At 42.4% G+C, this 26,677-nt stretch overlaps 1 protein-coding gene across 1 annotated transcript in view; it reads right to left on the reverse strand.

Moving 5' to 3' along the window:
• Positions 1-845: 845 nt before the first annotated feature.
• Positions 846-26,677, reverse strand: part of LOC126236844 (uncharacterized) — a 42,571-nt gene continuing 16,739 nt past the window's right edge. Inside the window, exon 3 of the mRNA XM_049946452.1 lies at positions 846-1,744. Within this exon, the coding sequence (XP_049802409.1) occupies positions 1,047-1,744 (698 nt within the window). The 3' untranslated portion in view covers positions 846-1,046. The remainder of the gene's footprint in view (positions 1,745-26,677) is intronic.

Raw genomic sequence — 26,677 nt, forward strand, 5'->3', positions numbered from 1 at the left:
AAGTAACGCCAGTTTCATCGATTTCAGGCGAGTAGTTAATTAGAAAAAAAAAAAAAAATCGGAGGCCTTAGAACATGAATGCACCTCGTAATACTAAGAGAAAATACAGATTGTCCCTCAGAGTCATGAGAATTAATGAATTCAATCCCACCACACTCAGGTTGAGAACTTCTACAGAGGTGTGGTGAGTGGACCTTTGAGGAATTTGTTCATGTTAGTGATGACATCGGTGCCCATGGTGTTCTACCTGCTGAATTATTGGCCTGTCAGGATGAGGATGAGAAAGAAAATGAAGAACAACTGCTAACTCCAATCACATAGTCACATGTCCCTACACTATGCACTTGGAACGTAAACAAGAGATGAACTCTCATCACCACCAAAAATTTGTTGCACAATGCTAGACAAAAGGCACTCTCTGAACTCTTATTATTTTCGATGCTTAATAATCTGAAATTTTGCCTGTGTCCTTGAGTTCCAAATTATCGACGACTGACTGTAATTGTTACTAAGTGCATCACTGGTATAAACTGCCCTGTTGTGAGTGCAGTGTTGTCAGTACTGTGGTTCTTATAGATGCCAATAAATTATTTAAATTATGAGTACTGCAACAATATGAGTGACAGCAAAAATAAGTGGGGCCTGAGTGAGCAATTATTTCTATGTTATCAAATATCTAATTAAAAAGAAAAAAGTGGAAAAAAGTGTAATTCCAGAACATTTTATTGCATTACCCAATCGGATCCAGGACCAGCATGCTTTTTTGAAGGGGATGTTGTAAGAGATCTACACTACAAAGAAAACGGTTCTCATAATGTAACAAATCTCTATAGGAAAACAGGAGAATGATTATTCAAAGAGTGAATTGCTTACATAATTATATTTTGCTACAATTCCACATTTTCATCTCAATATCAGGTAAATGTACCTGTGCAAAGAAGAAACTTTACCAAATGAGTAAGAACAAATCTTTAAAGTAGTGTCACACAAAATATATGAGGATGATCGGTTCTTGCTGTAAGAAATCTGGCATAAACCACAAAACTTCACTCTAATTGTTTGAATTTTTGCATGGGCTGATTTACTAGTTTCTCAAGTATTTCTCGATTCTTGGCGATGGAAGGTAAGGCTGGCAATGGGACATCTTTGGGGAGCTTCTTCACCACATAGGTTGTCTGACCAATCTTAACTTTTCCTGCTCGTTGGTTCACCTTCTGACTCTGAACAATAGTTTGTTGTGACTGTTGTTCTGTAATTGAATGAGCATGTATGTAGTCTGAATATACTTCACACTTCATATGCTCTTTATTTTCTTGAGCAACACTTGGAGTGGTGTTACCCTCGTAAAAGAGTTCACAATTAATTATTTCATTTTGCAACTGCTGTGAGGTGCTACTTGGATCATTTGGTGAAGATTCTACATGTTCAGTAATGTAGTGCACAGCATTCATCAGTTCCTCATTGATGGAAACATCTTCGATGAATTGGGAAGCTTGTGATTCAGACCGACATTCTTGCTGTTGTAAAGACTCATTTTGTGTCATAATGTGTTCTCCAGAAGATGTGCTAGGAATCAATGGGATTTCAGTTGGTTTCTGGGATGTTGACTCATTGCGTTGCTCATCGGATAAATTAGCAAAGGCTAATTTTCTTGACTCACCGAATACAGAAAGTACATTTTTGCGTAGCTCTTGGGCATATAAAACATTGTCAATAGCTCTTACCACATTCGCTTCACAAAGATCTGAAACCAAAGGGAAACATTCCATCAAAATCGGTGAAAGACATTATGTCAAACAAATATGTCAACTTAAGTCGTATGTACACCGGCTAAAATTACTTTAAAATAAATCAGGGTTCCAATCCCACCTTTTTAGAAACCAAAATCTTCTTTAAGAGGGTACATATATTCTATTTCAATACACTTCATAGTTACCGAGGCAGTATTTCAGTTGTTACTACATAAAAATTTATTGAAGCACTAGTTACTTAATGTTTGGCATTAAAAATATAGTTGCTGATGATAAATGAAATTTTTCTTTAAGCATAAACCACACCATTTGTTGTATGCTTTGATGCTAGCTACAGGAAACTGACGTGCTGGAGTGGCCGAGTGGTTCTAGGTGCTACAGTCTGGAACCGCGCGACCGCTACAGTCGCAGGTTCAAATCCTGCCTTGGGCATGGATGTGTGTGATGTCCTTAGGTTAGTTAGGTTTAAGTAGTTCTAAGTTCTAGGGGACTGATGACCTCAGAAGTTAAGTCCCATAGTGCTCAGAGCCATTTGAACCATTTGACGTGCATACAAATTTCGAATGTATACTGCCTGACAAAGAGTCAAGAAACCAGAAGACTTGATCAGAAGTCAATGTAAATCATACATACATGCACCATTGGTGGATGTGTGAATGATTAAGAGTTGCAATTCTCTGCGACAAGTAGAATGGGCACTGAAATACATTACTGTTGTTGGCAGACTGGGTAGGGTATATAAAGGGTGTCGACAGTGTCAAATGTTGCATGATTACAGTTAAGGACATGGAGATGACGCATATGCATGTGAGACAGTTAATTTCAGCACATGGCACGGTTTGAAAGGGCACTCGCTGTGGGTCTCCATTTGACCTGCTGGTCAAATCAAGGAATATCCAGATTTATGCGGCTTTCAGATGTGACAGTGGCCCAATGTTGGACTACATGGGAACAAGAAGGCAGGCATACTTTTTGTCAAGGTTCTGGTTGACCATGTCTGACTGCCAAGAAGGACACCGTACGCATTCACATTTGCACCTGCCATCCAAGAACAAGTAACCGCCTCCCTGCAACATTCTGTCATTCCACAACACTAGTGGAGTCTAATAGTAGCTGGACTAGGGAATTACTGTCCCTTGATTAGGTTACCACTTGCACCACAATAAAAATGACTGTGTCTGGAGAGATGCTGATACTGGGAAGCATGATCTGCTGACGAGTGGCATTATGTTGTGTTCTGCCATTAACACCTGCGTCTGAAAAATGCTGATAATGGGAAGCTTTTTCTGCTGACCAATGGAATCACATGGTGTTCCGCGTTTACTCCTTTGTCTGTATGATGCTGAGACTGGGAAGCATGGTCCACCGATGAGTGGTGTCACATTTTATTCTACATTACCCCGGACAACCATGCTGGTGGCCTGGGTGACATCCCGTTCTTCCAATGTTTTTGAGAGGCACAGTGATGTTACTCCTGGTGTCATGGTGTGGGAAGCCTCTTTGGCTGCTGTGGACCAGATGACAGCAGCAAATAATCGGTAAAGTATGTACCATTTTACAGTAAATGAAGCATATAAATTTTCACTATAGTTCAGACTTTCATATTTGGAAACTTACAGTAATATGAGGGTGGTTTGAAAAGTTCTCGGAATCACCACAAGAGGTCAGCGCTAGCGCAACGAGTTGTTAACATGATATTCATTGGACTGTTGCCTGTAAACACTCGCCGCATCAGTGCTCTTGGAAGAGAGCTGTGGCGATGACGTAGCTCTGTTGTTCCTGCATAGTGATTTGTGGAGATGGAAAAAAATTGAGATTCGAGCAGTGATTAAATACTTAGTACAGAAAGGTATGAAAGAAAAGGACATTAATGCCGATTTCCAGAATACACTGGGTGACTCTGCTCCTTCATATTCAACTGTTACCAAGTGGACAAATTAATTTAAATTTAGTCAGGAGTGCTTAGATGATTATCCACGCAGTGGTCAGCCACAAGTGTCACTACTCCAGAAATCATTGAAAAAATGCACAAAATGGTCATGGAGGATTGCCAATTGAAAGTGCGTGAAATTCCTCACATTTGCCAGATGACCTCTGAAAGGGTATATCACATTTTAACTGAAGAATTAGAAATGAAAAAAGTATCTGCAAGATGGGTGCCACGACTCTTGATGCACGCCCCCACACACGTGCTGTCGCCATAACAAAATTACATTAACTAAGGTATGAATTGTTGCCACACCTGCCTTATTCACCTGATATGGCTCCGTCAGACTTCCATCTCTTCCCAAAACTGAAAATATTTCTCGGTGGACAAAGATTCACTTCAAATGAAGAATTGATAGCCGGAGTTGACAACTAATTTGCAAACTCATTTTCATAATGGGATCAAGGCACTGGAACATCGGTGGACCAAGTGCATTAATCTACAAGGAGACTACACTGAAAAGTAAAAAAAAAATTCGGTGGTGTAAGTACTTTTTTTTCTATTCTGTTCCAAGAACTTTTCTAACCGCCCTCGTATGAATGCACATTAGGCATACATCAAGCTTTACTGTAACCTTCGAATATGTATTTTAACTTTGTTTAATCCTACTGTTCCTTTTAGCAATATCATTACATTGGTTACTTCTAAATTAAATATACTGTGCAGTATTTCACATAATATTGCAGTCCACTTGTATTTTATTTAATCACTACATATACAGGGTGTTTCAAAAAGGATTTACAACTTTGAAAATTCATACAAATTAATTCATGGTACCTACCGAGTTGATTGTACTGTCAAATTGTAGCGAAATACATCAAGTTTTGTCTCGTGTAGTTTGCTAGTGCCAAATCGTACTGTAAGGAGCACTAGCGGCAGTTACGTTAAAGATGGCTGCCTTTACTGGACCTGAGCAGTGGTTTGGTTTGGAAAGTAGACATCAATGACAACAGTTCAGCATAATTTCCGTACCAGGTATGCCAAGATCCTCCTAGCAGGCATACAGTTTGTGAGTGGCATAATTTTTTTTGTAGAAACAGGGTGCTCGGTAAGACATGGGAAATCATCAGGTTGTCCAAGCACATCTGATGACAATGTTGAGCGAGTGAGACAACATTTTGTCAACAGCCCTACGTAATCGACCCAGCATCATCTCGTGAACTGCAAAACCCACATACGACTGTCTGGTGTTTGTAGTGAAACTGTCTGCATTTGAAACCGTACAGATTGAGGGTTGTACAAGCAATAAAAGGCACTGATAAAATTTCTCGCAAGAACTTCTATGTGGATATGTTAAATCGATTATATGAGGATGAACATTTCTTTGACAAAATCATCTTTTCTGATGAGTCGACTTTTCACTTAAGTGGCAAGGTTAACATACATAACTGTAGGATTTGGGGCAGTGAAAATCCACATCAAAACATTCCAACATGTTCATGATAGCCCTAAACTGAACGTTTTTTGTGCACTGAGCAAGAGCAAAGCATATGACCCCCTTTTTTGTGAGAGAACCAAGAACTATCGACAGGATAATATAAATGGATGTGTTACAACAATTTTTGATACCACAGATCCATGAGGAGGACCAAGAAGGAAATGTTTACTTCATGCAGGATGTTGCCCACCCCACTACCTGGCTGACATCTGAGATTTTCTCAGCGACTGCTTTCCAGGTCAATGGATTGGCCATGATGCACCAATTGCATGGCCCCCACGTCCCTAAAACCTGACGCCACTCAATTTTTTTAAAATGGGGATTCATCAAGGATATTGTGTTTGTACCTCGTGTGCGGCTTCTCTACCTGAACTCAGAGCACGAATTTACACTGCCATTGAGCAAGTTACACCTGCAATGCTACAGCAAGTTTGGGAAGAAATTGACTTGTGATGGGATGTGTGCAGGATAACCAACAGAAGCCACATACATCTTTAGTTTAACATTTTAAGCTCTATATCTTCTGTCAATAAATTTACATGAATTTTTAATATCGTAACATCCTTTTTGAAACACCCTGTTTGTACATTATATTCCTAATTTTAACTTCCGATAACTAATTTAGAAAACAGTTCTATACTTCAGACTAGAAATCACTCAATTAGTCCAAATTAGTGAGGTTCCACTGTATTATTTGTAAATCAAGTGTAATCTATTATGCAACACGAACATAGTTACATTTTTCTGTCAACTCATTAACATTACAACAGAACTTCAATCAAAGCTCTTCACACATTTAATGTCACAATTACATACAAGCCACCATTTCATCCGACAAGAAAATCACAAATTAACTAATAAAGGGTTCTATATTTATTAGTGCTGTCACACTGGTCATAGTCCCTACAAAATCTTCTTCTTACGACTTCAGCTGTCAGGTTGGTTGGAGGGGCTCACCTTTATTCTGTTGTTAAAAAAAGACTTTTGTCAGGTAGATTTGGCTTGCAATATCCTTCTTTTTACTCCCTAGGTAAAGAAAGCATTCAACAGTCTACAGTCACTCATTGTTAATTGAGCACTAAGCAAAGGTGTTTTGCCTATTCACCACTATGATTTTTGTTTCAGCTTTATTAATTTTCATGTTAAGATGAGCTAAGGGTGATTTCCATCTGGCCAGCATCTCTTCTAAATGTTCTGCATCTTCACATTACATTGCAATATCATCAGCAACTCTAAACATATCTATTTTCTTACAATGGACTTTTAATTACTCCTGTAGCTCCTACTTTCTTTCTGACTTCATCTGTTACCCACTGAATGTATATGTTGAACAAGACTGAAGGTAGTAAATACCTCTGCCACACACCCTGCTTAACAGTAGCTTCTTTTTGCTGTTCTCCACATCTTATCACAGCCACCTCTTCACTATACAGTCTCTGCAATACTCTTCTCTCCTTATACTTAATTCCACTTTCAGCATATCAAAAAGCTCTCACCAGTCTACCCTATCAAAAGGTTTTTTTACATCTTGACCTTCTTTAGTCTTTTCTCAAGAATTTATCAGAAACTGAGTATTGCTTCTCATGTGCACACATCTCTTCTAGATCACAATTGGTTCTTTGTAATCAATGAATCTATCCTGACTTCGATCCTCCTAAAGTGGTAGTGGTCTTCAAGGTCTGGGGGGCAAACTATGGGTCTTATAGTGTTCAAACCTGTTTTCAGATGCTTTCTTTGGTATTGGCAACTTTAAAAGCTGTTGGGAGCTTTTGGGTGTGTATGAAATAGAACAGTTCATCACATAGATGTTTTTCAGTAGCCCTACAAAAATAAATGGAGACACAATATCAGGGTGTCATGACCACATGATAGCTGACTGACTGATGTTGTCATTCATCATCAGAAGTGGTATGGAGGTGCATGGGTCCAGCACAACACACTTCCGGCTATTGTCAATGTTCCGACCTTGGAGCCTTACCTTCTATCAGCCACTACCTCTCAATGAGGTAGCTTCTCAATTGGCATCACATGGCTGAGTGCACCATGGTCCAGCCCTCTCAACAAGGAAAAATTCCTGCCAGTACTGGGAGTCAAATAGGGTCCCTCCATTAAAATCTGTCACATTAACCACTCTGCTATGAATATATTTTGTCTTTTAGCAACTGGAAATGCACCTGCATAACTAACAATTCATTATAAATGGCAACCACAATCAAACATACAAGCAACTAGACAAAGAATGAAAATGAGGTTATATTACCATTCACCTTTATAAAGAAGAAGGGAATAGTGTGTTGTGAATAGTGTAACTGGTGATACCAGAATCAATATTTAGAAAGGATAAAAATAAATAAATCAACTAATAACAAAATGTTATGAATATATAGAATGACAAATAGGGAAGGGTGGGATTGTATGAGGTCTATGACATTAATAGAAGCAAGAAATGTGAGGGCTGGAACGAAATACAGGGGGATGAATTGATTGAGGGCAAAGTAAACAATGAGATTATATCAGTTGTGTGGCCTCTAATTGTCAAAGGATCACAACCGGAAGTAAATATTTTTAGTTCTTCCCTGAGGTACAGCACCATAACTTGTTTATATAATTTATTGAAATTAAAAACTTTGCTTCTTACACTATCTGATTGGTGCAACAACTGCTTTATTTCTGATAAACCATTTTGGTTTGAATATTTTCAAGCAGTACAAATCTGTTCATCAAAACAAATTTGTTTCACTCAAACAATTAAGTTCAGTTACTTTTGTTCTACGTATACTTGCTAATCTTGGAAACAAATGTATCAGCCTCCTGACATATCTTTCATATTTCCACTCAACAATGTTGTAAGCAGTAATTTTCTAGGGTGACTCATCACTTAGAAATAAAGTATTGATTGCACAAAAGAATAATTAAGAATAATATGTGGTGTTCATCCACAGATTTCATGTAGGTACCTCTTCAAGGAGCTACAAATTTTAGCTGTGCCGTCACAAGACATATTGTCACCAAGGAAATTCATCATAAATAATACCTCACAATTCGAGAAGAACAGTGACGTGCGTGTCTACAACACTTAAGAGGGGAAAATGAACCTTCATTACCCATTGTTAAAGCTGTCAGTGTCTCCATTGTTAACATAGTCAGTATCTTCTCAGAGGAGTTCAATATGTAGCAATAAGAATTTTTAATCATTTGTCCAATAACATAAAATGTCTGACAGGTAGCAAAGCAAGATTTAAATCTATTTTAAAATCATTTCTCCTGGACAACCTCCTCTATTCCACTGGCGAATTTTTGCTTAAAAACTGATAGTAAAAATAAAAAAAGTATACATATCCTGTAAACTGACTCATTACATATCATTTGAATAGAATAATTATTCAAATGATATATGGAACACGTAACTAATTAGTTTAACTCTAATTTCCCTGCAGTTTTCAAATATGGCTTTTAGAACTATGGAACATGTAACTACCGTACTTAGCTTAACTCTACATTCAAAGCAGTTTTCAAATATGGCTTTTTGAATAATTTTAAAGGTCTTTTTACATCATTTATGAAACTATTTTTTTCACTCTCTTGCTGGTTTGTTAATACCACCAGCAACTAGAACATAAATAATCAAAACATTTCATCTATGTAAGTCTGCTGGTAGCGAAACTATCATTAGTAAGTGTCAAACTTATTTTAATTTTCACTCTTGTCCACAAGAAGTCACACGGATATTCAATTTTTGCCTTGTAAAATGATGTATGATCTAACGTGACATGTAAATTATTCTAATTTCTAGCTAACTGCCACTTGAAACACACTTCGATTTGTCACGAAGACCTCACTAATGTCAATATCCGCAGCTAGTACAATATGAGTACTGACAAACAGACAATACTGACAAACTGGATAGATAAATAAAAAATCTACTCACCAAGTGGCAGCAGAACATATAAATAAAAGAAAGCAATAATTAGGCAAGCTTTTGGAGCCAGTGGCTCCTTCTTCAGGCAGAATGATTGAAGGCGAAGGAAGAGGAGTGAAGGAAGAGTACTGTAGAGGTCTAGGAAAAGGGGTAATTTTGGGGTCAGGGAAGACTTACCGTGTGCGATGAGAAGAAAAGACTGATTGTTGGGGACTGTATTGGATGAGATTTGAAAACCTGAGAGCTTAAAAGTGGAAGACAGGGTAATATGCATGACAGAGATTACTGCTTAAACATCATGCATGAGTTAGTAAGAGTGAAATGCTAAGTGCATTGCACGTAACAGAGGTGGGAGGCAGACAGTGAAAAACAGATGGGTAAGACAATGAAAGATGTATAAAACTAGAATGGAGTGAAGAAAAGAGTAGTTACTGTGAAGAAATGCTGAGACAGAAGAAATTAACATAAATGAAGGACAGGTGTAGGCAAGACCCAAGGACATGTAGTGCTAGTTCCCACCTGTGGAGTTCTGAGAAACTGGTGTCTGGGGGAAGAATCCAGATGCCACATGTGGTGAAACAGGCTCTGAGGTCATGACTGTCATGTTGTACAGCATGCTCTACAACAGGATATTGTGTGTTGTCTGTATACACCACACCTATGCCCATTCATCCTGACTGATAATTTGATGGTAGTCATGCCAATGTAAAAGGCTGAACAATGTTTACATAACAGCTGGTATACGACGTGTGATTTCAGAGGTGGCTCTGTCTTTGATAGTATCTGTTTTGCCAGTTATAGGGCTACTATAGGTGGTGGTAGGCGAGTGCATGGGCAAGTCTTGCAGTGGGGACGGTCACAGGGGTAGGAGCCATAGGGTAGGGAGATGGGTGCAGAAGGTGCATAGGGTCTTACGAGATTGCGAGGGTGATGAAAAACTATTATAGTTGTGGTGGGTAGAATTTCAGACAGAACTGATCTCATTTAAGAGGATGATTTAGGGAAGTCATGCCCTGTCAAAGTAGCTGATTATGTTCCAGACCAGTATAGTACGGAGTAACCAGTAGTGTGCTCCAAAACTGTTTTTAGGAGGGGTCAGCAGTATCAGGAATGGATGTGATAGTGAAGGTCTATACCAGCTGTCTGACACCTCTACATATGGTGTCTGCCATCAAGATACCATCCCTGTGATTCAAACTGACCTACAGTCCTTCCTTAATACCTCATGCCCCTCACAAGGACTAACACCCCAATCCATAGAACTTCTCACCCCCCCCCCCCCCACACACACCCACCCACCTTTTCCCTTCTTCCTAAGATTCACAAAACCCAATCACCCTGGCCATCCTATAGTTGCTGTCTTCAAAGCACCCACCAAACGTGTATCAGCTTTAGCTGATCAGCACCTGCAAATCATAGTACAAAGACTCCCCTCCTGTATCAAAGATACCAACCATTTTCTATATCATCTGATATTTGTGCCCATCTCACTCCCATGACACACTTTTCTTGTCACCATTGATGCCACCTCCCTGTATACTAACATCCTCCACATACATGGTCTGCTGCTGCTAAACTTTCCTCAGTCAACAACCACCTGATTCCAAACCTATGACATCCTTGCTACACACCTTAATCACCTCTGAGGGGCTGACATACAAACAGATCAGGGGTATGACCATGGGAACCAGGATGGCTCCTTCCTATGCCAACCTTTTCACGGGTCGCTTGGAGGGGGCTTTCTTGGGATCCATGAGTCTTCAGCCCCTGGTTTGGTTCAGATACATTGATGACTTCTTTACCATATGGACTCATGGTGAGGCTGACCTGTTAAAATTCATGGAATCTCTGAATACCTTCTCCCAATTAAATTTCAGATGGTCCTATTCCAATCCCGTGCCACTTTCCTCGATGTTGATTTCGTCCTCATCAAAGGCTAGCTACACACTTCTGTCCACATCAAACCTACCATCAAACAACAGTACTTACATTTTAACAGTCGACATCCTTTCCATGTCAAACATTCGCTCTCATACAGCCTTGGCATTTGAGGCGAACATATTTGTTCAGATGAAGACTCTTTACAACAATACATCAGCATTTTCATCTTGGCCTTCACTGCACATAATTACCCTATCAGCCTAGTTCAAAAGCAGATTTCCCAGGCCATCACATCCAATCCTGGTACTCCTGATCCCTCCTAAAAGCAACTTCGGAGCACACCACTGGTAACTCAGTATTATACTGGCCTGGAATGTATTAATCAGCTACTTCGACAGGCCCAGGGCTTCCTAAAACCATGCCCTTAAATGAGACCTATTCTGTCTGAAATTCTACATCTAAAATAGTTATTCATCGCCTTCCCAATCTCCGCAATATTCTTGTCAAACCCAATGCTCCTTCTGCACCCATATCCCTACCCTATGGCTCCTACCACTGTGACTGTCCCCACTGCAAGACTTGCCCTATGCACCATCCTACCACCAACTATAGCAGCCCTGTAACTGGAAAAACATAAACTATCAAATTGAGGGCCACCTGAGAAACGATACGTCATGTACCAGCTATATGTAAACACTGTTTGGCCTTTTACATTGGCACAACTACCACCGATTTATGAATTAGGATGAATGGGCATAGGCAGAGGGTGTATATAGGCAACACGCAATACCCCATTGCACAGCACGCTCTACACCATGACAACTGTCATCTCGGTACCTGTTTCACCACATGCACAATCTGGATTCTTTACCCAGACACCAGTTTCTCAGAACTCCGCAGGTCGGAACCAGCTCTACAATATGTCCTTGGTTCTCGCCACCCACCTGGCCTTATTTACATTAATTTCTTCCCTCTCAGCATTTCTTCACAGTAACTATTCTTTTCTTAGCTTAGTTTACTTTTCTATATCTTTCATTATCTTACCTGTCTATTTTTCACCATCCCCCTCCCACCTCTGTTACGTACAATGTACTTAGCTTTTCACTCTTATTAACTCATACATGGTGTTTAAGCAGTAATCTCTGTCTTATACCTAAAGCTCTCAGGTTTTCAAATCTCATCCAACGCAGTCCCCAAGTCTTTCCTTCTCATCCCCTGCAGTAAGCGTCCCTTGATCTGTGGTTTCGGGTGACCTTCCTGAAATCTACCCCCTTTTCTGGACCTCTCCAGTCCTTTTCCTTCACCCCTCTTCCTTCCCCCTCAACTCTTCTCCCTCGAGATCCACTGGCTCCGAAAGCTCATCTAATCATAACCTAACCTTCCTCCGTGTGTATGTTCTGCTGCCACTTGGTGAGCAGATTTTTTTATTTATCTATTCAATTAAATTATTTTGTAAAAAAATCTGCGTACTGACTATTATGCATGTCCTCGAACTTTTGTATATTGTTTCCAATTTCACATGTAGGCATACTAGACTTGTATTCAAGGACAGAGAAGTTCAAATTCTCAACCAATCATTGTGATTTAGTTTTTCCTTGTATTACTGGACAAAAATGATAAGATGGTTCCTTTGAAAGGAGCACAACCAATTTCTTTCTCCCATCTTTGTTCAATTTGAATACATGACCCAGCTTTGAGACCTCTGTTTTCTCAGGTCCTTAAACCCTAATCTTCCTTCTGCAAGTGTTTCTAGAGTTAGACTACTACACCCAAATGTTCATATCATTTATGAATGTACAGGGCTATTACAAATGATTGAAGCGATTTGATAAATTCACTGTAGCTCCATTCATTGACATATGGTCACGACACACTACAGATACGTAGAAAAACTCATAAAGTTTTGTTCGGCTGAAGCCGCACTTCAGGTTTCTGCCGCCAGAGCGCTCGAGAGCGCAGTGAGACAAAATAGCGACAGGAGCCGAGAAAGGGTATGTCGTGCTTCAAATGCCCTCACATCAGTCAATCATAACAGTGCATCGACACTTCAGGACGAAGTTCAACAAAGATCCACCAACTGCTAACTCCATTCGGCGATGGTATGCGCAGTTTAAAGCTTCTGACTGCCTCTGTAAGGGGAAATCAACGGGTCGGCCTGCAGTGAGCGAAGAAACGGTTGAACGCGTGCGGGCAAGTTTCACGCGTAGCCCGCGGAGGTCGACGAATAAAGCAAGCAGGGAGCTAAACGTACCACAGCCGACGGTTTGGAAAATCTTACGGAAAAGGGAAAAATGTGCCAGAACTGCGAGCTCGCATCAACGATGCTTTTGAACTCATTGATGGGGACATGCTGCGCCGAGTGTGGGAGGAACTTGATTATCGGCTTGATGTCTGCCGAATCACTAAAGGGGCACATATCGAACATTTGTGAATGCCTAAAAAAACTTTTTGAGTTTTTGTATGTGTGTGCAAAGCATTGTGAAAATATCTCAAATAATGAAGTTATTGTAGAGCTGTGAAATCGCTTCAATCATTTGTAATAACCCTGTACATCAACCTGTAATGTGAGTCATTTGTCCTGCTACATCTCTCTCTCTCTCTCTCTCATACACCCACACACACACACACACACACACACACACACACACACACACACTTCCATTACAGTCCCAATTAGGTTATGACTTCCACTCTCTGATCAATTGGTTGATTTCATTTTCTTTCCCAGTAATCCTTAGATGAGTGTCTCTCTTAAAAAGCCCTCAGTTTTGCATGATGAATTCACATTTCATTTCACTGATATCAGTCAAATCCTGGAAATGCACACTGATTGTAAGGTCTGTTTTTATTTGTCGGGGTTGGGAAGCAATTTTTCAGTTTATTTCTCTACTTCTTCAAGCAGTCATGGTCTTCAGCTGCCATAAATATAAAAACCCATAAACAAGTCCAGTGACTTTAATATTAATTAGTACTATTTTATTTTTGTATGTCTGTGGTTAATAACTGTAGTCTTTCGGAACTACTTTCAAAGTTTTTCTGCTGAATTCTTTCATTTGTGGGAGTGACAAGTCAATAGTTGACAGGACACTGAAACATTCTCTTTGCGAGTGAGGTTCTTTGGAGGAAACAACCAGTGTTCGTTTCACGCATGAACGTATGCATGTATTGTGTTTGTGCGGTACAATAAAAGTGGTTATTCACAGTGTAAAACCCACACAAGCGTTTTCCTTTATCTAGTGGAGTTACTCCTACATAAGTGGTGACCCCGTAACTAAGCGGTGTGACAGTAGACAAGTTTCTTTAGATATTTTCCGCGACATCTCGTATCGACATGTCGTCTGCATAGAACCTCTTCCGCGACATCAACGGCGTCATCCAAAATATCAAGAAGCAGCTCGACAAAATGCAGCAAACCCCTCAGTTCACAATGCCACGGATTCCTACATCTCATACCGACTTCGTCCACGACGTTACGTTTCCAACCGCACCGCATGTGCCGATGGTTCCCGCGCCGCCGCCACAGGATATTGCCTCGCACAACCAGCCCGCAGGACACGCCGATATCAGACCAAATGTGCTCGCGTTTTCATCACCAGCGTCGGTGCCGCTCCCATGAGTTACACACTATCCATTCACTGGTTATCGTGGCCCACCCGCATCGCCGTTACGAATTCGGCCCCCACCTTTCGTTCCCGAATGTCCGGAAATTTGGTTTGCTATTATGGAGAACATTTTCGTGCAGCAACAAATAGTCGATGATTTTGAACAGTTCACACTAGTGATATGCAACCTGGACCAACGTGCATCGTCCGTGGTATTGGATATAATTATGCAACCCCCACCACAAGAAGCCTATGCCACACTCAAGACGGCGTTAATTTCGCGTTGCACAAAACCTGTGGACCAGCTCCTGTACTACGAGAAACACGGTGACAGGTCACCTTCAGACTTTTACAAGCATGTCAGCACTCCGCCTGTAAATTTCTTCCCTTCAGACTAACATGCTGAAGAGACCACTTTGAAAGCAGTCAATGATTCAGTCATCCTCACATATGGACAGAAAACACTCGCAGTGGATATTGGGCTACCAGAAAAATGCAACTGGACCTTCGTTATGGCCGATATCGACCAACCTATACTAGGTGCTGATTTCCTGGCAAATCATGCATTGTCCGTGGATTTACGCAAGTCACAACTCGTCCATTCTGCCAATGGATGTGTTATCCCGGGAATACAAGGACGTCCGACCTCTCATGCATGCCCAAGGGTAGATAACCTCAGTGCACCCACCTGGGAGGACACCATAGCGACGAAGGAATCTGAACTGCAGATGACTCAAATGACATCAAATCAGTTGACGGCACAACAACAGGCTCCTGCTGTTTCAACCGCAAGGGTGACACCCAAGCCACAACATGGAACAAGAAAGAACAGGGCAAAACATGAGATGGTGCACCACATCCGTAAAACTCCAGGCCCATCAGTCTCCTCACGCGTTCGCAGACTTGCACCTGACTGTTTGCGGGAAACCAAGACCATGCTACAAGAAGGAACTATAGAGTCATCCAAAGGTCTGTGGTCCTCTCCTCTGCACCTCGCCCGTAAAAAGAATGGGTCATGGCGTCCGTGTGGTGATTATCGAGCTCTGAATGCCTGAACTGTTCCGGGCAGATACCCTGTGCCACATATACAGGATTTCACCAATTCACTGGCCGGGGCGACCATATTCAGTGTTTTAGATTGTTGTAAGGCTTATAATCAGATCCCAATGGCAGAGCAGGACATACCAAAGACTGCAGTGACAACCCCATTCGGGCTGTTCAAATTTTTGGTGATGCCATTTGGCTGAAAAATGCTGCCCAAACATGGCAACAGTTTCTAGACAGCGTGCTAAGAGGGCTACCATATTGTTTCGCCTATTTAGATGATATTCTGGTGTTTTCGGGGAATGTTTCTGACCATCAGAAACATGTAAACGAGGTGCAAAGCAGACTTAGTGCTCATGGAATAATACTTAACAAGGACAAGTGTGTGTTTGGGGAACCCATTGTGACCTTCCTGGGTTATAAAGTGTCAGCCCAGGGCATTTTCCCACTGCCAGAGAAGCTGAAGTTGTTGCGTACCCTACCACGGCGCCAAAATTACCATGATCTCTGACGATTCCTAGGAATGATAAATTTCTATTGTTGCCACCTCCCCAGAACAGCAGCAATCCAGATGCCACTGAACAATGCCTTGGTCGGACACAACAAAATTGGCAAGCGCACCCTCCCATGGACACCCGAGATGGACTCTGCTTTCAAGGCACTGCAAAACAGCCTTCACAACACAGTGGGGCTTGCACACCCTGCACCAGGAGCTCAGCTAGCCCTAGTAGTGGACGCAAGCCAAGTTGCAATTGGTGCAGCACTGCACCAGAGTGAAGGGTCATTGGCAGCCACTAAATTTTTTCTCACAAAAACTACAGATGAGTCAAACTCATTGGAGTGCATATGACAGGGAACTCCTCGCACTGTATGAAAGTGTCAGGCACTTGAGCCCTTTCGTTGAGAGCAGACAATTCACCATATACACCGACCATCAACCTCTCGTGGCAGCTTTCTACAAAATCAGCGATTCATGTTCCCCCCGCCAGGCCCACCATATCGAGTTTATATGCCAGTTTTCGACAGACATGTGTCACATCCATGGTGCCGACCACATTTTGGCAGACTATTTCTCGCGAATTAATGGCATAAGTCCAATGTTGGATTATTCTGAATTGGCAAGGGCACAGGCTTCAGATGCGCAGCTGCAGTCCTTGTTGGTGGACCTGTCCACTGGCCTACGTTTACAACTTGTGGATGCCCCCTGCAGCCCAGTTAAGGTATGGTGCGACACCTCCACGGTTAGACCACACCCATACATCACCCCCCAGTTCCGACGAAAGGTATTTGACAGCATTCACAACCTGGCACACCCAGGAACCAATGCCTCAGTGAAGTTAGTGACGGACCGTTTTCTGTGGCCTTCAATCAAGAAAAATACACGGGAGTGGGCCCGCAGCTGCTATCAGTGTCAACGTAGCAAAGTGGGACGCCATTTTCACGCTCCAGTAGACAATTCCCAACCCCAACAGCAAGTTTTGGGCATGTACACATTGACTTGGTTGGGGACTCCTCCCCCCTTTGGAAGGTTACAGATACTTGTTTATGGCAGTGGACTGTTGCACACAGTGGGCAGAGGCTACACCAATCAAGGACATTTCTGCATAGACTACTGCACAGGCATTCTTGGAAACTTGGGGAGCTCATTTTGGGTACCCATTTTTCGTTACCACCGACCAAGGACGCCAATTCGAATCGAAACTGTTCCAACAACTGTCAAAACTCTGCAGCTTCCAATGAAACCAGACAACTAGCTACCACCCGTCCGGCAATGGTTTGGTGGAAAGGTGGCACCGGACTTTAAAGGCTGCCCTGATGTGCCACAAGGACTCGGACCCAAGCGTTGCCATTGGTCCCTCGATACTTGTTCCCACATCATGCTCCGCACAGACCTGGTAAGTCATTCATTACAGCCACCGTACACTGGACCATACAAAGTGCTAGTACGGGGCACACACACAATGGGTATCCTCCTCCAGGGAAATTCGACCAAGATTTCCATTGAGCGGGTAAAGCCCGCTTGGACAATGACAACACCGACTGGAGTCTCACAGACAACTTCAGACATAACTCACAACGAACCCACACCTTCCACAGAGCCAGACAGCTGTGACCCACCGGAGCTCCACACCAGGGGACCTAATGCAGCAGCGGAATCATCAAGCAGCACCCACACCCACACTATCCGCACTCAGGCAGGCCGAGAGGTGAAGTTTAAGTACCCCACCATACCGGGTGCTCCGCACTTCCGGGGAGGGGGGGTTGTGTGGGAGTTAGTACAGTACTAGTTTTAAATTCAAAACAGAAATAGGGTGACATAGTGCATCTCTGGGATAAATTTCAGCAAACACAAAGTTCAGGAAACGTTGGCCATCCATTTTAAGAATTTGCTGTCCGCATAAAAATTACAACCGAGTTGCCTCAACACAACTCCGAAATGTAACGGTTGGTGGGTGTGATAAAGAGTACTGCATGGCTTAATATACCATGTAAAATATGTAAGTAAGAAAAAAGTAATGATATGAATTAATAGAGGGAAACATTCCACATGGGAAAAATATATCTAAAAACAAAGATGATGTGACTTACCAAACGAAAGCGCTGGCACGTCGATAGACACACAAACAAACACAAACATACACACAAAATTCAAGCTTTCGCAACAAACTGTTGCCGATCCTAATCCTACTCCTAATGATCCAACTCCCCAAGACACTATCCAAATTGAACCCTGCCTGGAACAGTTCCGTCCTCCGTCACAGCGGGACCCACCTCCTCTTCCTCAAAATCACCCTCTCCAAACCTTCCAGGAATTTCTGACTTCCAGCCTTGCCTCTCAATCCTTAAAAAACCTTAATCCTACTCCCAACATCACCACTGCTGAAGCTCAGGCTATCCGTGATCTGAAGGCTGACCGGTCCATCGTCATCCTTCCGGCGGACAAGGGTTCTACGACCGTGGCGTCGGGAGTATGTGGCTGAGGGACTGCGTCAGGTTTCAGACAACACCACATACAAAGTTTGCCAAGGTAATCCCATTCCTGATGTCCAGGTGGAGCTTCAAGGAATCCTCAGAACCTTAGGCCCCCTACAAAACCTTTCACCTGACTCCATCAACCTCCTGACCCCACCGACACCCCGCACCCCTACCTTCTACCTTCTTCCTAAAATTCACAAACCCAATCATCCCGGCCGCCCCATTGTAGCTGGTTACCAAAAATGGTTCAAATGGCTCTGAGCACTATGGGACTCAACTGCTGTGGTCATAAGTCCCCTAGAACATAGAACTACTTAAACCTAACTACCGTAAGGACAGCACACAACACCCAGCCATCACGAGGCAGAGAAAATCCCTGACCCCGCCGTGAATCGAACCCGGGAACCCGGGCATGGGAAGCGAGAACGCTACCGCACGACCACGAGATGCGGGCAGCTGGTTACCAAGCCCCCACAGAACGTATCTCTGCCTACGTAGATCAACACCTTCAACCCATTACATGCAGTCTCCCATCCTTCATCAAAGACACCAACCACTTTCTCAAACGCCTGGAATCCTTACCCAATCCGTTACCCCCGGAAACCATCCTTGTAACCATTGATGCCACTTCCTTATACACAAATATCCCACACGTCCAGGGCCTCACTGCGATGGAGCACTTCCTTTCACGCCGATCACCTGCCACCCTACCTAAAACCTCTTTCCTCATTACCTTAGCCAGCTTCATCCTGACCCACAACTTCTTCACTTTTGAAGACCAGACATACCAACAATTAAAGGGAACAGCTATGGGTACCAGGATAGCCCCCTCGTACGCCAACCTATTCATGGGTCGCTTAGAGGAAGCCTTCTTGGTTACCCAAGCCTGCCAACCCAAAGTTTGGTACAGATTTATTGATGACATCTTCATGATCTGGACTCACAGTGAAGAAGAACTCCAGATTTTCCTCTCCAACCTCAACTCCTTTGGTTTCATCAGATTCACCTGGTCCTACTCCAAATCCCATGCCACTTTCCTTGATGTTGACCTCCACCTGTCCAATGGCCAGCTTCACACGTCCGTCCACATCAAACCCACCAACAAGCAACAGTACCTCCATTATGACAGCTGCCACCCATTCCACAACAAACGGTCCCTTCCCTACAGCCTAGGTCTTCGTGGCAAACGAATCTGCTCCAGTCCGGAATCCCTGAACCATTACACCAACAACCTGACAACAGCTTTCGCATCCCGCAACTACCCTCCCGACCTGGTACAGAGGCAAATAACCAGAGCCACTTCCTCATCCTCTCAAACCCAGAACCTCCCACAAAAGAAACACAAAAGTGCCCCACTTGTGACAGGATACTTTCCGGGACTGGATCAGACTCTGAATGTGGCTCTCCAGCAGGGATACGACTTCCTCAAATCCTGCCCTGAAATGAGATACATCCTTCATGAAATCCTCCCCACTCCACCAAGAGTGTCTTTCCGCCGTCCACCTAACCTTCGTAACCTCTTAGTTCATCCCTATGAAATCCCCAAACCACCTTCCCTACCCTCTGGCTCCTACCCTTGTAACCGCCCCCGGTGTAAAACCTGTCCCATGCACCCTCCCACCACCACCTACTCCAGTCCTGTAACCCGGAAGGTGTACACGATCAAAGGCATAGCCACGTGTGAAAGCACCCACGTGATTTACCAACTGACCTGCCCTCACTGTGACGCATTCTATGTGGGAATGACCAGCAACAAACTGTCCATTCGCATGAATGGACACATGCAGACAGTGTTTGTTGGTAATGAGGATCACCCTGTGGCTAAACATGCCTTGGTGCACGGCCAGCACATCTTGGCACAGTGTTACACCGTCCGGGTTATCTGGATACTTCCCACCAACACCAACCTATCCGAACTCCGGAGATGGGAACTTGCTCTTCAATATATCCTCTCTTCCCGTTATCCACCAGGCCTCAATCTCCGCTAATTTCAAGTTGCCGCCACTCATACCTCACCTGTCATTCAACAACATCTTTGCCTCTGCACTTCCGCCTCGACTGACATCTCTGCCCAAACTGCTGTGTCTGTATATGTGTGGATGGATATGTGTGTGTGTGTGAGTGTATACCCGTCCTTTTTCCCCCTAAGGTAAGTCTTTCCGCTCCCGGGATTGGAATGACTCCTTACCCTCTCCCTTAAAACCCACATCCTTTCGTCCTTCCCTCTCCTTCCCTCTTTCCTGATGAGGCAACAGTTTGTTGCGAAAGCTTGAATTTTGTGTGTATGTTTGTGTTTGTTTGTGTGTCTTATCGACGTGCCAGCACTTTCGTTTGGTAAGTCACATCATCTTTGTTTTTAGATATAAGAAAAAAGTAAGTGTTAATTTCACTGGATACAGGACAGAACAGTTTTGTAAAGAGAGATTGAAGGGAAGCAGTCAATTCAGCGGATATGAGAGTTAAAACCGTGCAATCATTTTTTATTGTTAGTGACAGCTTGAAAGACAACGGGGATATAAATGCTTCTAAACCGACAGTGGAACTAGCTCATCCGCAGAACAGTGGAACTTTAGTTGCAAAAGTTAGATGAAAATTCGAAGTATCACAATCCATTGAACAATAAAAGACAAATAGAACAGACACCACCAAGAGCGGCTCCACAGTCTGGGTTCGGCCACAAAACGCAACGTCCAACAAAGCAGTAGCACTGTAGAAAAACTTTAGTGAGGTGAACTTGATGCATTCTTTTGAAAGACAAAACAAAATCCTTGTCAATAAAAGAGACCTACAAATGAAATACAGTACAACACCAAAATTCTACAACAAAGCTAAATAAAGAAAATTCCTTAATTCGTCACATGACAAAGACCTATACAGTTGTTGGGAAGGGTACTTTTAAACACCTCAAAATCTTCAAAATACCTAAATTTTCCATGTAATACAAATAGGTATGTACCTGGGCAATCCTTCTCACAAAAAATATTAACAGTTACCTGTAACCACTTAATATTTATACTCTATATACTACTCTCAGTATACTGCCCTCAAAACCTGTACAATAAATGACTTATAAATCAAATGGAAATTACACTTAATTTATGTCACACAAGACGAAGAAGAGGGAGAGAACTGGTAGCGTGTGGGGATGTGTCTGGCTTATCGCAAGACGACAGCTGTGCCAGTCTACGTGTCTGCACCATGCGGCCTATGTTTCTAGTGTTTACTGGTGACACAGGCTGCAATTTAAGCGACTCTAAATGCATTGCCTCAACTGGAAACTCACTGCATGGTAAAATGAATCATGGTTAACTGTTCTACTCTGACCTCTGAGGGTGACAGCATAAAACAGACCATTTAACATGACTGAATCATCTTCTCTCATGCAATTAGCAACAAATTAGCATACAACAGAAATAAAAATCACCTAAAATAACTGACACAAGAACTCTTTCCTGTACATAATTACCTTAAACCACACAAACGATGGGACATCTTGCCTGCTCACAAATAACCTCAATAAAACAACCTCATACACATCTTCACATCAACAAAACTCCACGGCCCTCTTGCGGATTACAGCCGGAAGTTGTCATATCCTCACTTAATAAATTACAGGGGTACAACAGATAAATTCTCCATCATTATTCATCACAACTCTTGTTATGGTACATCAGTTACTACATTGTAGATTCTTGCATTGAGTTAACCAGTTCAGCAACTACCACTTATGAAACACAGAAGGCATGGACAGAAAAAGAATACAAGGTCAGGAAAAAGAATGTAGAGAGACACAGAAAGAAGAGAAAGAGAAGGCAGAAAAAGTTCATTCCTTTCGTTCTGCAATCCGGCATGCCACACAGCGTCCTACCAATTTTGGCAACACAAGTAGTAATCGTTAACTACAACTGTGTATGCGCTTGGGGCCTCAAGTTGCCTAGTACCAAGAGTAAACTATGGACTATACCAGGATCGTCAAAAGCTAATCGTTTGTCGCTTTTCTTACCAGGCCTAGAAGCAAATTTTGCATCTGTGCCTGGTCTAACCCCCATCAAGATAAAGATATTTAGTGCACCAACGATTTTGGAAACTTTGTAGATGTGGGGTAAGGTTCAATTCATTCTAGGTAAAGACACCTCCAAAAACCAGGCAATAACTGCATAAGATGCAAAATTTAACTGTGTACTATAACTTAACTGATCTTATATGGCTGCAAGTGCCTCACTACATATCAGCCACTCACAGTACAGTCATTGTGTCGCGATGCACAGAATGCGGCGGCTGAAGGCCGCACGCGTACGGTACCTGCGTAGCAGTGGCAAGGGCATTGGGGCGGCTGGCTACATGGTGGCGAAAGTATGCATCCTGCATGTTGAGACCAGGACCCTGACAGAGATGGCAGCAGGGAGCTGACCAGCGATGAACATTGGGCAGCACCGCTGGGCGGCACGGCAGCAGATGGGCCGTGCAGCTGGGCGACAACAGCTGAGACTGCAACGCGGACAACTAGGCTCCTGTGTGGCAGCAAGGCCTGCCACACTGCACTCAGTGGACTGGCAGCATCAGTGGGCGATGCAAGCAGCAGGAAAGTCACGTCGACTGTGAATAGTGTGCCCATGTGCTCCGTGAGCCACAGCACCGGCACGGGGCACGGATGCCGCGCATTTTCTTCACGTCTTGGCACCCAGCTCAGAGTTAGCAGGTGGCGACTGAGAAGCTGGTCTGGCTGTGACTGTCAAATGGTGCTGGCGCATATGCAGCACATACTTGTGCTGTGTAGCACAGCTCGGTTTACTCAGTGTGCATGCCTTGGTGTGCTGCACTGCATGCAGCCCTGAGCAATGGTATGTGTGGACACAGCATCTGGCATGGTATCATAGCTAACGTGCTGCAGCACCCAGGCTCGGCTCACAGAGGAGTAGCAGTGGCGAATACTGACCGACCACGCAATGTTAAACATGAACCAAAAGTAAACAGCCACCCTATGGACCGAATGATGGGAATGAATCCCACTCCCAACACCATTGTACATGGTTAGGGAAGGGGGAAGAAGGTTGTGGCATACGTCTTATCACGACAATGTACAGGAGGTCGAGCAGTCAGGGTTTGTAAGTGGGCATCCAGGGCTGCCATTAAATGACAGAACAGGAAATTAGGTAAAATAAGCAAATATATTTCATGTATGGTACACAAGGGGTGTGCCAAGGGTTGGAAGTTACCAGGTTTAAGCCAGTATAGGAGGTTGAACCTCTAAGTGAAGTGGGCAATGAAGGGTATGTTAACAGATGTCAGTGGCCGGTCGTGAAATGCAGAGGCAGAGCCTCTGCCTCCCAAGAAAGACGTCTGTTCTGCTTGAGGTCCGGATCACAAGAGAGAGAAGCAACTGTGTTCTGCACTGTAGAACACTCCAACAACCACACAGGTGACCTGTATTCCACACATACTATTGGCTAAAACCTATAGCATGAATTTGCCAGCAATTTCAGCCGATGGCTTAATGTGTCTCCTGTCAGCTGCTTTAACGGGACATAACTGCCTCGGTTCTGAAGGCAGGCAACTTGTGTCACAAAGGCACAGCGGAAGTTGCTCTGGGATAAAACTTGTAAAGATCTGACTGTGCCTTTGAAATAAATTTTTTAAACCAATTCTCCCTAACATATTCCTTGACTGGATGCCACCTTCTACAATATATTTAACTGACAGTGATTCAAACACTTCCTTAAAATTTATGAATCCCATAAAAGTAGTACATCATACTCAATTCCTAATTTCGTAATTTTGTTCATGACTTGCAAAGGGTGCACTGTCTTACACCCATTTCTAAATTTAACTTCTCCTTTTTCTAATTACACTTCAATATTGCCTACAAATACAGTTGCTGGTAATAATATTGAATGTCTTGAAAATGATGGACAGCACTGTTTTAATTCAGGAGAATCTTCTTACTCTCCAAACACTCTTTACACTTTTCCAATTCCATTTTTGTAATTTTGGTTCCAGTTTTAAAAATTCCAATTCTAGCACCATTACCTCCCAGTGCCTTCTTTTTCTTCTTCCTTCAAATTGCTTTATACACTTAATCTGACATGGCTTCCAGAATATCATTATTTTTATAAATGGCTGTCTGTGTTTTTCATTCATCCCTTGAGCTGTAGAAACATTTCATGAATTCTTGGAATGCTTGCACAATGTCTAGGCGATTTCTAATGACCACAATGTCTAAGCACCTCTGGTTAAAGAACTTCTCCTTTTATCTGTACCTGTACAATGTTCATTTCACAGGATGATCAACTTAATGTCTAAACTAATGGTACAACTCCTAATTATTACATAAGTTTGCATAACCTATATTTCTAACTTCCTGGTTGGTGACCGAGCGAGGTGGCGCAGTGGTTAGACACTGGACCCGCATTCGGGAGGACGACGGTTCAATCCCGTGTCCGGCCATCCTGACTTAGGTTTTCCGTGATTTCCCTAAATCGCTCCAGGCAAATGCCGGGATGGTTCTTTTCAAAGGGCATGGCCGACTTCCTTCCCCGTCCTTCCCTAATCCGATGAGACCGATGACCTCGCTGTCTGGTCTCCTTCCCCAAACCAACCAACCAACCTGGTTGGTGAATCTCTTTTTTTTCTAGCCTTGTACCTATTTTAATATAGTAAATAACTCTATTTGTTAAAGGATCATTTTATAATTATATATCAACAATGTAGCATAAGACAGACTGCTACATATTGTAAATAAGACACGTCAAATTCAAGACAGGCACAATGAGAAGACACTCACATATAACTTTCAGCCACAGCCTTCATTAGTAAAAAAACACTCATTAGTAAAAGACACACACACACACACACACACACACACACACACACACACGTGCACACAAGCAAGCACACCTCAAGCAAACGACTGCCAACTCCACATCTCAGTCTGGAATGCCAGCTTCATAAAAGGACTCACTGCATTGATAAGTCAATGACCACTTGAAATTGTTAGATGCTGTAGTACCACATCTTGTGCAATTTCTTTATTATTCGATAATATTTAGACAATTTCATTTTTAGTTCCACTTGAAGACTTAAATGACTTTTATTTCTTATTAAGATCAGTTGAGCTAGTCTGTCTGCGATTTCTTCAATGTCTGTAATGTTGTTTTTAATTTTCTTGTTTACATTTGAATTTCCTCACTTACAATGCATCCCTAAATATGTCTTATGCCGTAATGATTTAACTTAACACAGTTTCATCATGGCAACAATCTTTGAGCATTCTTAATAGGTAACAGCACAGCTTAAGTTTTTATTAAGCACTGCTGCATTATTTCTCATATTAGATGTTCATCCAACAATAATCCAAAAAAATTATTTGTGATCCTCTTGCCAAATCTGACTGTTCCCTAATGTAAACTTTACATTGGTTCTAGTTTTATTTCTTATATGATTGAAGTTCGGCCGCAGAGTTTTCTTATCATTAACAAATAGACAACTACTTTAAAACCATTTTTCTATTACTTTCATTGTTTCGTCAGTTTTTTTTTTGTTATGGATCATAACCATTCTATCCTTCATATAGAAGCTGGTATCATCAGCAAATAACATAGTATTTGCTATTGAAAACAGTTACCATAATTCATTAACAAAAACCAAGAACAACAAATAGGCCTAATACTAAGCCCTGGATCACCTCATAATTCATTATTTTATATTAAAAATGGTACACTTTACCTTCCCGGAAAAATTCCACTCTTTGTTTCCTATCAAAGAGTTTTGAATTTAATTGTTCTTAAGCAAAATATGATAAAAGCATTTGGGTATAGCAGACCTTGAATCATCAACATCTACAGTATGGGTTGGTGAGGGTACCATTCATACCTGTTCCCAGTAAAGCAATACCCGAAGCTGATATTTGCATGATATTAGATTCTGGTTTGAAAATTGTGATCTATCGTGATTTGTTCTCTTAATAAAGGGCTATTCACCAGTTTTCATCACACACTTTCTGCAACCTAATTTTTATGTGTGCAAACTGAAAATCATAGATAGAGTACCATCAAGCAAGTGAACAAAGACAACCACTCTCTA

This window comes from Schistocerca nitens, chromosome 1 (assembly GCF_023898315.1).
Source record: "Schistocerca nitens isolate TAMUIC-IGC-003100 chromosome 1, iqSchNite1.1, whole genome shotgun sequence".
Classification (NCBI taxonomy): domain Eukaryota; kingdom Metazoa; phylum Arthropoda; class Insecta; order Orthoptera; family Acrididae; genus Schistocerca; species Schistocerca nitens.